The sequence below is a fragment of the Equus asinus genome, chromosome 17 (genome assembly GCF_041296235.1).
Source record: "Equus asinus isolate D_3611 breed Donkey chromosome 17, EquAss-T2T_v2, whole genome shotgun sequence".
Taxonomy (NCBI): Eukaryota; Metazoa; Chordata; class Mammalia; order Perissodactyla; family Equidae; genus Equus; species Equus asinus.
Genome location: NC_091806.1, coordinates 18,482,958 through 18,495,611, shown reverse-complemented (window position 1 = coordinate 18,495,611; position 12,654 = coordinate 18,482,958). Strand labels below are relative to the sequence as shown.

General features: G+C 35.5%; 1 protein-coding gene across 1 annotated transcript; it reads right to left on the bottom strand.

Moving 5' to 3' along the window:
* Positions 1 to 4,139: 4,139 nt before the first annotated feature.
* On the bottom strand, positions 4,140 to 5,069 carry LOC139040716 (olfactory receptor 4P4-like). The gene has a single exon (XM_070487478.1). The coding sequence runs from the start codon at positions 5,067 to 5,069 to the stop codon at positions 4,140 to 4,142; it is 930 nt and encodes a 309-aa protein (XP_070343579.1).
* Between the last annotated feature and the right edge of the window lie 7,585 nt (positions 5,070 to 12,654).

The following is a 12,654-nucleotide window of genomic DNA, read 5'->3' as shown; positions in this document are numbered from 1 at the left end:
TTTGGATGGATCAAAGAGCCTGAGGGAAGCATATTTGCATGGAGAAAAGAAACAGCTGGGAAGGGAACAAATACCATGCAAAGACGCCTTCAAGAATGTGTTAATACAGTAACAAAAAGTTTGCACTTGGAAGGAAAGAAATTAATTTAAGTAAAACATACTATGTCCTGACCATTCTTATGGTTTAAGTGTAATTGTGGTGCATTCAAATCATGTTGCATGTGTTATCTTATAAAGTTATCATAGAGATGACAACACTGGGGACGAAGGAAATAAAAAAGACTAAGGAAACAAAACCTTAAAAGAAAGATAAAGAATGTTTGGGAAATACAATGCTAAAATTATTTGGGAATCCAATCACAGATAATATATGTACCCAAAATAGTGGTACCACTGGCAGACCTCTGAGATATTTAGATAAGGAAGCCTAGCAACTAGATAGGGCCAAATAGGGCCTTCAGAGTCCCTTCCTTATTTTGAGGGAAAAATGAAGTCAAACAGACCTTGCTCTTTGGAAGAAATCTCAAGCTTAGCTCCAGTTACATGCAGGGTGAGAATCACCAACACCTCCATCTCCCTCTCCCCATCAAAAGGTGGCCCCAGGTGCTGAGAAAGCAAAACACTTGCACTTCTTTCAGTAAGTTATTTTTAGGACTAGAACTGCTGTTGCTGAAAATGGAGAGGAAGTGTAACACAGTGATTAAAAACTTGAGCTTCAAAGTAAGAGAACCTTGATACAACCTCTTATGAGTCCCACTATTTAACTTCTCTAGCGAAGGTACATAAATTCTCTGAAATCCTCAATACACCTCCAGTCACAAGAGGAGTAACTGCAACCACATATAGAATATTTATTTCATGATAAGAATTGAGTGAGATGCTTCATGTGGATTAATTAAGGTCACACAGCTAAACTATCATTAATCTGTTTTTCTGACCTCAGAGCTAGCCTCCTGGTCATCATAACACATCCTGGCACATCACATGTCCTGACATACTCAGAACAGTATGACCACCTGCATGTGAGAATGCATTTTAATCAATGTGGATCTAATACATATTGAAATGTGGAAGGTCCATTCTAAGAAAAACCAACCATCTGCTATGACATAGTCTCAGGGTCTTGAGAAAAAAGTATTGGAGAAAAAACCTGCTAGTCCAATATTTCTTATGGTGAACACAATTCAGAGTATAGCTCATAGCTCATCTTATAGTAATAATATCAGAACATGAAGTAAAATAAGTCAATTTTGTGTACTTTCAGATGAAGCAGGTAGTTTAAGAGATATTTGGTAAACAAAAATGTTCTGGGAAAGTTGAAGATTTAGGCACAGAGAAAAAAATAAACTATTTGAAATTAAGAATGTTTTGAAAAACTTAAGATATATGATAACTATAATCATAGACCTCTCTCAGGTGTTGAAGAGAATACCAGAACAGGCTAGAGGTGTCTAAATTCGCCCTCTCAATGGATACCTGGAAATAGATGTAGGGTTGAGGAAGAGAATGAGGGGTACAGTGTGTGAGTGAGACAGGAAGTCGTATAGAACTACAACACTGAGAGCTGGTTATGGCCTTCGATATCTCCATTAGGTCCCAATCAGGTCTTCTAAGCATCTTGCACTCTGATGCTTTCTGACACCCTGGAGTTTAAATAATGTGCCTGTGTAATGTGAGTGCTTGTTAGGTCTTTAAGGTATTCCTTTAATAAACTTGTAATGGTGGACTTTTAAATTACCTATACATTCCTGTATAAGTGGATAGAATTTCTTAAATTACACATTTACAACCATAAATATTTCTGAAATATTCTGTGTTTATACTCACATGCTAAACAAAACATTTTATCAAATTCTTCCAAACTTGACAGATATTTTTGAAGATATTAGGCATTGTGCTACAGGCTGGAAAGTGAATCCTAGAAAGAACACCTCGCAAGTAGACAACTAATCTTAAGTCAACATATTTTTTTTGTGGGATTTTCATATATCTTCTTTTTTTTCCCAATAATATTGTGGACCCTTGAGAAAAGAAGATAAATAATAATAAAAGGTTTGTTTAGTTTTCTTTCATAATATTCTTTCAGATGGGGTAAGAATTTCCCTTGACGGGTTCTCAAGACCCGCAAGATCTCCCACACCATACACACACAGACACAGTCGTCAAACGCACAGGCACACATATGCACACCACATTTTTGTAGTTAAAAAAGTTTTCATTGGAAAAATTCTACTTTTAGTCAGATCAAACAGAATTATGAATAACTCGTTCAAGTTAATTTCTATGGAAGAGTTACAGGGTTTTCCCCTCATATTCCAGAGGTTTGTATGGTTCCAGGAGGGGGAAAAAAGTATTAGATGTGCAAAATATTGTAAGAGTTGAAACAATAAATCAAGGGTGCCTGACATTAAAGGCAAACTCTACTCTCCATAGAGTTTTTCCTGGAATTTGCCTTTGCAGTGGGGCAGGTGCAACTCAAGGAAAATGTGTGGAAGAATGCAATCATTCACTTGAGAAAACAAGTGCCTGGGCAGAGAAAAATGTTTAGACAAATAGGAGCCAGAGCACAGAGCTGATAATGAGTTATGTGATTTGATGGACATGGCAGTAAACAATAATTAAAATAGTAGTACCTCCTAAATGCAGAAAATAAATAAGTTAAAAGACATTATAGGAGGCTGAGGTCTGCTGGATTTCATTCGCTTCCTGATAGACCCATGAGATTTTTGTTAAATTTTCAGCCTTTCTGACATTACTTATTTTATATTAAGGCATGATTCTTAAAGACAAAAGGGGAAGTTCTAGATATGTGAGAACAATTTACATAGTCAAAAAGAGAAGATAACATCTTTGAACGTAACTCAGATGCTCTTTATTTACATCTTAATTTGTGCCAGCTTTATTGCTTAGAAAAGAGAGACAAAAAGAAAAATAATGATATAGCACATAATATAATGGGTCAGTCAAACTGGAAAAACATAGTTCATAAGAAAGAACACTATTATAGGGCACAGGATTATTTGAAATAGAGAAAATGGGGGTCGGCCTGGTGGCACAGTGGTTAAGTGTACGTTCTGCTTAGGCAGCCTGGGGTTCGCCTGTTCAGATCCCGAGTGCGGACCTGGCACCACTAGGCAAGCCATGCTGTGGTAGGCGTCCCACATATAAAGTAGAGGAAGATGGGTACGGATGTTAGCTCAGGGCTAATCTTCCTCAAAATAAATAAATAAAAATATGAAATACAGAAAATGTTCAGCTGTATTGCAATTCAAACACTTCTAGTCTGTTGATGGATCTGCAGTCTTTCTGAATAAAGTACTATCAGGAGTATGAATTGCATGTAAAATGTGCACTATGAAGTATAGGGATGGAGGCATCCTAAGCAGAGGATATAGAAAAATAAAGCCACAAAGATGAGAGATTTCAGAGAATGTTTGGAGAGTGTAGAGGGTTCCAGTGTAGTTGGAGGAAAACATCCAAGCAAAGTGGAACACATGAAGACAGGAAGGAAAAGAGGAAAATGACCTGACATGAATTTCCTATACACCACACACGGTGCTAAAACTTCCCGTGTGTTAGCCAAAGTAATACTACATCTTTATGAAGGGTAATATTACCCTATTTCATAGATATTTTAAAAATGGAGACTTGTATAATTAAAGCAAACTGTCAAGAAACAGAGATAAAAACTTACAATCAGTAGTCACCCATTTCTTCCTGACCCCAAAGCCTATCATTATGACACCATACTTTCTTCCAGTGCAGTGACTTCTAGGACTAGTAACTTAGCCTCAGACCAACTTTGAAAATTTCTGATAAACAAATGAAAAGGTTGATTTTACTCTAAGGAAGATAGGGTTCCATACCAATTTTTGGAGAGGGCAGTGACATGATCAGAGATGTGCTTTGGAAGGACATTTCTTGAGTTCCTCAAATTGAAGTAGTCACACCTTGAACTATTTGGACCCTTTAAAGTAAAGATGGCATTCTGACTCACAGTAACTTGTTGCTTGGGCTCATATATTGTCTGAGGTAATTTACTCCAACTACCCCTAAAAGAGCATAAACACTTCCTAAAAATCTCAAACGATAAATGCTTTGAGGACACAGGATCAAAAATACAACACATATCATCTTAGTCACTTTAATTTTGAATGTACCATTTGAGACCATACCTTCAGCATGGCAATTTTAATCTCCATAATTCTCAGGGTATAGATGAGAGGATTCAGCATGAGGGCAATTGCTGTGTAAAACACAGAAATTTCCTTATCCCTGTTCTCACTCCCTGCAGGTAGAACATAGGTATAGATACAGGGCACAAAGAATAAAACTACAACCATGATGTGAGAGCTACAGGTCGACAGAGCTTTGCGTCGTCCTGCAGAAGAGTGTGTCCTGAGATTATATAATATGAGTATGTAAGAAGCTACTAGGACAAGAAAAATAACAACTACCACAATTCCTGAATTAACAATGACCAAGATTCTAACAACATGAATATCTTTGCACACCAGTTTCAAAAGAGGCTTCACATCACATATGTAGTGATCTATCTGATTAGGACCACAGAAAGGTAAATTGAATACCATGAGCAGTAAAGCAATAGAGTGCCAAAACCCCACAACCCAGGCCATGATGATCAGCATTTTACACCTCTGCATGTTCATGATGATCATGTAGTGCAGAGGCTTGACAATGGCAACATAGCAGTCAAAAGCCATGGACACCAAGATGAATGTCTCCACAGCAGCCAGCAAGTGGGCAGTGAAGAGCTGGGTCATACAGTTGTTATAGGAAATAATTTTTCTTACTGAAGCTAAATCCCTGATTAGCCGAGGGACCACGGTGGAGGTGTAGCAGAGGTCCATGAGGGAAAGGTGGCAGAGAAAGTAGTACATTGGTTCTTCAATTAGATGACTACAAGTGATTGTGAGTAAGATGAGGATGTTCCCCATTAAGACGGCCAAGTAACAGAGGAGGAACAAGAAAAAGAAGAGTAGCTCTATTTGTTTATTTCCCCACAGTCCCATGAAAACAAATTCTGTGACATTGTTCTGATTTTCCATGATGTTCAATTGGGTTCAGAGTACACAGCAAACAGAATTCATCTGAAATGCACAGAACATAAAACATCTTCAATAGCACTCCTTAAGTTTTGGAGAGATTTATACATAAAGAAAACATGTAGGTCATACAGGATTTATTAGACTTAATCTTTTAAATCCAGTTTATATTAAGCGCATCATTACAGATCTAATTATTTTTAATGAGTATATTTTTTGTCTGGAGCTTTTATAAACATTTTTCATGCATTTAATTCATAACAATCCAATAGGTAATCTTCTGATACTCATCTTAGATATGAGGAAGAAAGAGTTTGTTAATTGCACCAATTCTTTCATATATTAAGTAGCAACCTAAGATGAACCTGTATCTGATGCCAGATTCCACGCTCTTTGGAGCTATCTAACACCATCCAGTGACTAAATGAAGTTCCAGTCACTGTCCACCTCTGTAAAAGATCTCCATCCCTGCCATTAAATACCTGTATAACTCTAAGCAAGTCCCTCCCCTTATCTATGCTACAAATAATTTATGTATGGAATTTTAAGCACACACAAACATTCCATACATCCAGTGAAACTAAATAATTATTCTTGAAATAAAAATAACTAAGGGCTCTTAATAACAGCAGAACATAGCTGAATTAGGTGAAAATAGTTTCAATTACTCTCCTTCTTGGCATGTTTGTTCAAGATTCAAAACATGGAGAGGCTGGAAATAGAGAACCAGAGGCACAATGCTGAGCATCTGAATGTAGGAACAGAGGTTATTATTAAATACAAGCTTCACCTTTTTCCTACTTATTCTAAAGACACATTTTAGAGGTCACTTTTGAAACATTAGAAACACTTAGAGAGTTAGTTGCTTTCTGTTGACATGTTGAAGAACTCCGTGACTGAAGAATGATTGGCTTATTTCAACTCACATTTAGAACAGTACCGCCATTTTGATGCAGTATACCTATGAGCAGAGTGAATATGTTGAAACCACTACCTTTTACCCATAACCAAGTGACAAATGTCTGCCACACCAAAATCATGTTTTTTTCCTTACCATCTGTTAATTACAATGAATGGTTTCAATGATACCAATGAGGAAACCATTTAAAAGGTATGAGGTTCCAAATCACACAGAAGTGGTTTAGATATAGACCTTCCCCTTAGTACTTGTGTAACCTTGGGTTCTACTTTCATTATTTCCAAAACAAGGAGAATAATAAAAAATTTCCCGTGAGTCATGATACAGTGGACAGATCCCTCATCTAATGATTGTGAAGATGAGCATCCAGTCTTACATGTCCTGCTAATTCTTTCTTGTTAGCACCAAGCAGTTTTTTCGTCTCTTAGCCTCTTTCTTCAACTAATAAGTGGAACTAATAATATGGGATCTCTTTGCCTTGTGCCAAGAGTAAAATAAATACAGTTCATGTAAAGAATATTCAATATAATGGACTTGTGATTCTAAGTTGTCAACTCCACAGAATGATACTCCCACATATGTTTGGAAAGGAACAAACTTTGGTATAAGAAAATTGATATCAACATTGTAATCAATTAATTGGTTTTACTTTTGGAGTTTTGTATTCTGCCATGAGTAGATTGGTCGAAGAACTCATTAGACTATACCAAGTTTAATAAAGAAACATGAAAGTCATTATAAGTTTCTACTGTGCTCAACGTAGAGTTTAGCAAAGTACTTTTTATGTATAAACTGAGAATAATCAAACAGTTTTTATTTATGTGTAATAATCTGATCAAAGGATATAAAGAAATCTAAAGATAACTTTTCATTAAAATCATAGAACAAAACTGTAGAATAACTAGAGAATCAGACCTTAGAAAGTACAGTTTTGGTTTAGAATGTTTCCTGAACATTGGTGCAAGCCTCAGCATCTCTTAGCAGTTGGGTCAGTGTTGCCCAAATCGCAATGATTGAACATCAGTTGGGAAAATACAAACTAATAAGGAAAAAGATCCTTCAAAGCAGTGCCCATAGAGTCTCTACTAGGAATCCTGTCAGCAATCTTCTTCATGCATAAATATCCCCCAGTCCCATCCTCATGTTATTTTCCTTCTGGTCTTCTTTTAATCTATAAAATCTCTCTGAGACTCTTTTCTTTCTCTCTCCCTGTTCTCTCTCTCCCCATCTCTCTCTCTCAGAAATACTCTTTCTCTCCCTTTCACACACACACATGCCCTACCCACATGTATGTTTAGACACAAATGGCAAAGAATATTGAGTCCACGTTTTAACGTACCTTTCAGTTGAAGAATGTCTCCCAAAAATCTCTCCTTTATACTTTACATTCTTTGAAAAAGATCTCTGTGAGGAATTGTTTACAAAGAAATGTCAACTGTAGTTTGAAAGGAAAAAAAGACATTGAAATAAGATTCTTGGGAAGTGGGATTTATGACTAAGGACATGAGAGTCTATGAATAGTGTAAAAATCCATCAAGGGCAATTGGAGATTATTTTTCTGTTACTTTATTTATCACATCTATAATAAAGAAATATTGTGAAATTGAAAGTTACAGGCTTCATTATTTGATGAATTTAGAGTAAAATGTTTAGATGTTATATACTAAGTAATTATATGTTCTAGGCATATATACTAAGTAATTATATGTTCTAGGCATTATACTTAATTCTTCTAATTTACCAATCATTTCATCTTCACCAGTACCTGATGAGGTATAATTATTGTATTATTGTCCCTGTTTTGTAAATAGTGAGAGTAGAACCCAAGGTTACACAAGTACTAAGGGTGAGGTCTATATCTAAACCACTTCTGTATGATTTAGAACCTCATACCTTTTAAATTATGCTTAAATGTCTTCTCACACATGCAAATATAGGCTTAAAACCCTCAACTTGCCCTCAAATTATCATCCAGATTTTCCTGAATGCCCTCCTTTGAAAATAACCACTAATAAAATTATTCCAGAAAAAAACCCTAAAAAGTTGAATTACTATGACCAAATTTTTATATAAAATAAAGAGCTTTTCAAAACCCCACTTTTTTTTTTTTTTGAGGAAGATTAGCCCTGAGCTAACTACTGCCAGTCCTCCTCTTTTTGCTGAGGAAGCCTGGCCCTGAGCTAACATCCATGCCCATCTTCCTCTACTTTATTCATGGGATGCTGCCAGAGCATGGCGTGCCAAACAGTGCCATGTCTGCACCCAGGATCCAAACCGGCGAACCCTGGGCCTCCAAGAAGCGGAACATGCAAACTTAACCACTGCGCAACTGGGCCGGCCCCAAAACCCCCCTTATTTTATCCACATATGTATAATTTATGATGCTCACTGCTGCAATATTTTACATTTCTTTGGAATGTCAAGGTGATCCTTCAGTCTGGTTCCTCTTATTTTTCTGAGACTGTGCTATGAAACAGCAAATAGAGATAGAAAGCCTCTGACTCTCCCAGGAGTCTTCCATTTCAAAAGAACCTTTTAGGAAAGCATTCCTGGGAACGCATTGAATTAAAAGGCACAAGAGGGACCAGAGGGAAAAACTCCCAGAAGCATTTTACAACCACCAATATGTGTGTGGTTATTTTTAAAGAAATAAAGCTAATACTATTATAATGGTTATATAGAGGGGCTTGAGGCTTACTTTTATTGTTTATCTCTTGAGGATAATCACAGGGATGATTCAGTAGTTCTGTAATGTGATAGCACTGATGAAATATTGTATATATTTATTTTTCTATGTCTCTACTGTCCTAGAATGATTTCCTCAAAGACTGAACTTGCTGACATTTACCATGGTTTTATGTATACATATATATGATATTGAATTCTTTATCATCTAATTAAACCAATATGCTAAGAGAGCATCAGAAGAGTAATAATATTTTTCTCGTCAACGTAGAATCATCGCCATTATTGTGGAGATTCGGAAATAGTATCTCAATATTTAACTATACTCATTGCATACATAGAAAATATGTACACTGTTTTGTGTTACTAGGTATCATCTAGTATTAAGATATTGGTGAGAATTGGGAAATGCCACAATGCATATTTTCCCCTTATTTTAGTTCATATTTGTTTTGTCTTTTCCCCCCTTGGGAGAGAGAGGAAGAGGAATGTCAGTAGAACCTAAATGGAACAGGTTGAGTAAATTGTATTCCTTAGTTCATAGCAGATGATCCTCTTGTGTCCATGTAAGGTCCCTCCAAAGTTTATTTTATTTTATTGTGCATTTTCTCTGTTTTACTTGCTCATTTCCGCTCTGTTTGCCCTTCCAGACATCCACTGTACTCTACCATATTCAACTCTTAGTAGTCCCAGGGTATTGCACACCTTGTAGTTACACTATAACTGTCCACATCTTGAAAATAATCTCTTACAATACTCCTTTTAAGTTATGGCATTTCACTCCATCTTCTCCTTGCTCCATCACCTTGACTCATACAAGCATTTAGTAATATAGACTTAAATGAATAAAATAAAGTTAGATAAACCCAAATGAAGTAAAATATCCATCAACATTCACAGTGGAAGATTTCAATGCTCTTTTTTCATTATTGATGAGTAAAGCAGGCAATGAGTCAGAAAGGATATAAAAGATCTGAACAACATAATTTAAAAGTATATAGAGGTATGCATAAGATTATATTTTAACAAAGAATACATATTATTTGTATGCATAGATAAGATATTTACAGAATTAATTACTGGATCTTTATAGAAAGTCTCAACATATTTTAAAGAAGTGATTGCATACAAAAATCTTATCACAATAAAATATATATCTAGATATAGGTATAGATAAAGATATAAACATAGATTTAAATATAGATAGCTATAGATACAAACACATATACAATATTAGGAAATTATAATTACATCTTGCAAAATACCTAATTTGATTGGAAAAAATCATACTGGAATTTTAAAACTACCTATATTTGAAGTATAATTAATAGAATACATACCAAACTTTATAAGATGCACAAATTGTGGCACTTAGAAAGAAAATTATAGGGTCCAGCCCTGTGGCCGAGTGGTTAAGTTCGCGCGCTCCGCTGCTACGGCCCAGGGTTTCACTGGTGCGGACATGGCACAGCTCATCAAGCCATGCTGAGGTGGCATCTGACATGCCACAACTAGAAGGACCCACAACTAAAAAGACACAACTATGTACTGGGGGGCTTTGGGAGGAAAAGGAAATATAAAATCTTTTTTTAAAAAAAGAAAATTATAGCCTTAATATTTACATTATAAGAAAAGAAAAGCTGAAAATAATTCTATCTTTAGAATTATATCTTTAGAAGATTATACAGAAACGAAAAGAGAAGACATAAGAAAACTCATACTTGAAATTAATGAAAGAGAAACATAAAAAAGAAAGCGAGAAATTCAGAAACTGGATCTTGGAAAAAACCTATCAAAATAAAGAAACTGAGTAATATGGATCAATACAAAAGAAAAAACATAAATAAAGAAGAGGTACATAACTGTTGATAAACAAAGGAGATTAATAAAACTATAAAATGTTGTCAACTAAATGCCAATAATTTTGAAAATTTGGATCAAAAAAAGACATTTCTAGAAAAAAATTACCACCAAAAGTGAATCAGAAAAATTACAAAACCTATCTAGTCTATAACTAGTAAGAAATAGAATTAATTAAAAATAACTCCATAAAAGAAATACCAGGCCCAAATGGATTCATAAAATTTTACCATATTCTTGCAAAATAAATAGTCCTACTTTTTTTTTTTTTGAGGAAGATTAGCCCTGAGCTAACATCCGCTGTCAATTCTCCTCTTTTTGCTGAGGAAGACTAGCCCTGAGTGAACATCCACACCCATCTTCCTCTTCTTTATATGTGGGATGCCTGCCACAGCATGGTTTGCCAAGCAGAGCGTAGGTCCACACCTGGGATCCAAACTGGTGAACCCTGGACTGCTGAAGCACAGTGTATGAACTTAGCCACTGCACCACTGGGCTGGCCAATAGATAACACTACTTTTTTGGTGTGTTTGTGAGGAAGATGGGCCTTGAGCTAACATTTGTTACCAACCCTTCCTCTTTTCGCTTGAGGAAGATTGTCACTGAGCTAACATCTTTGCCAATATTCCTCTATTTTGTATGTAGGATGCTGCCACATTGTGGCTTGATGAGCGCTACCGAGGTCTGTGCCCAGGATCTGAACCTGCAAACCCCAGGCCAGCAAAACAGACCACGTGAACTTAACCAATACTCCACAGGGGCTGGCTCCATAGATGATACTACTTTTATACAAAGTCTTTCATAGAGAAGTAAAGAGTAAACTCATTATTTTGCAAGACTATATAACTATTGTAACAAAGAAAGGCAATTAATTACTTGTATTTTTCCCTTCAAAAGTGAGACTGCAAAAAGTTTTAAAAAATATTAGCAAGCCCACTCTAGCTTTGTATAAAAATTAATGTTCCATTACCAAGTTAAATTTATGCCAGATATTCTAGAATAGTTTATTATTAGGGTCTTGATAAATATATCTACAAAATTGGAAATTAAAAGCGAAACACCAAATAGTTATTTTACTATGTGCAGAAAAACGTGATAAATGTTTATCACTATTAAACATCTAGTTTGTTAATAATATAAAGAAACTTTCTTAACACTAAAATTATTATTTATTAAAAACCCTACATAAAACATTATCATAAACAGCTTAAGTTAGACACATTAGCTTTAAAATTAAGAATGAGAAAAAGATATTCATTCCTATCACTGATATCATTCAGCATTGTAATGCAGGTCGTAACCAACACAATGAGACAAAAATCTGATACATAAGAAATGGAAAGGAGAAAATAGAACAGACATTATTTGTGGATGACGTGATCATTTACATAGATTTTATAGATATTATTAGAAATAGAACAGCGTAGTGTCTGACCATAGGATTAATATACAAAATTCAATTACATGTCCATCTGCCTTCAACAAACAATAAGATGTGTAGTTAAAATACATGTAATTTACACTAGTGTTAGAGAATAGAATATTGAGTAACTAAGAATTTTCTATATATACATTTTTTTCTGAGGATGATTGGCCCTGAGCTAACATCTGTAGCCGATCTTCCTCCTTTTGCTTGAGGAAGACCATTGTTGAGCTAATATCTGTGCCAATCTTCCTCTATTTTTTATGTGGGATGCCACCACAGTGCGGCTTTATGAGTGGTTCTAGGTCCACATCCAGGATCTCAACCTGCAAACCCCAGGCTGCTGAAGGGGAGTACACAAACTTAACCACTACACCACTAGATGGGTCCAGAATATTCTGTAATTTGATGAGTAGTATTCCATTGTTTGGCTGTGCCACAATTTTCTTACCCATTTACCTACTGCTACACTTTTGGATTATTTATAGTCTTGGACTGTTACAAATAAAACTGTTATTAACATTCATGAACGAGAATTTGTGTGTATGTACATTTTTATTATTCTTGATAAATACCAATAGAATGTCTGTATCATAAGGTAAGTGTGTGTTTAGCTATTTAAATCCCTGCTAAATTGTTTCCCAAAGTTTCAGGACTATGAAACCTAAGCAAGAAGATACAACAACCAGGGGAATGCTCAA

What these genes read in the sequence shown, in the direction of transcription:
- LOC139040716 (XM_070487478.1), bottom strand. Translation starts at nt 5,069, where the DNA reads ATGGAAAATCAGAACAATGTCACAGAATTTGTTTTCATGGGACTGTGG.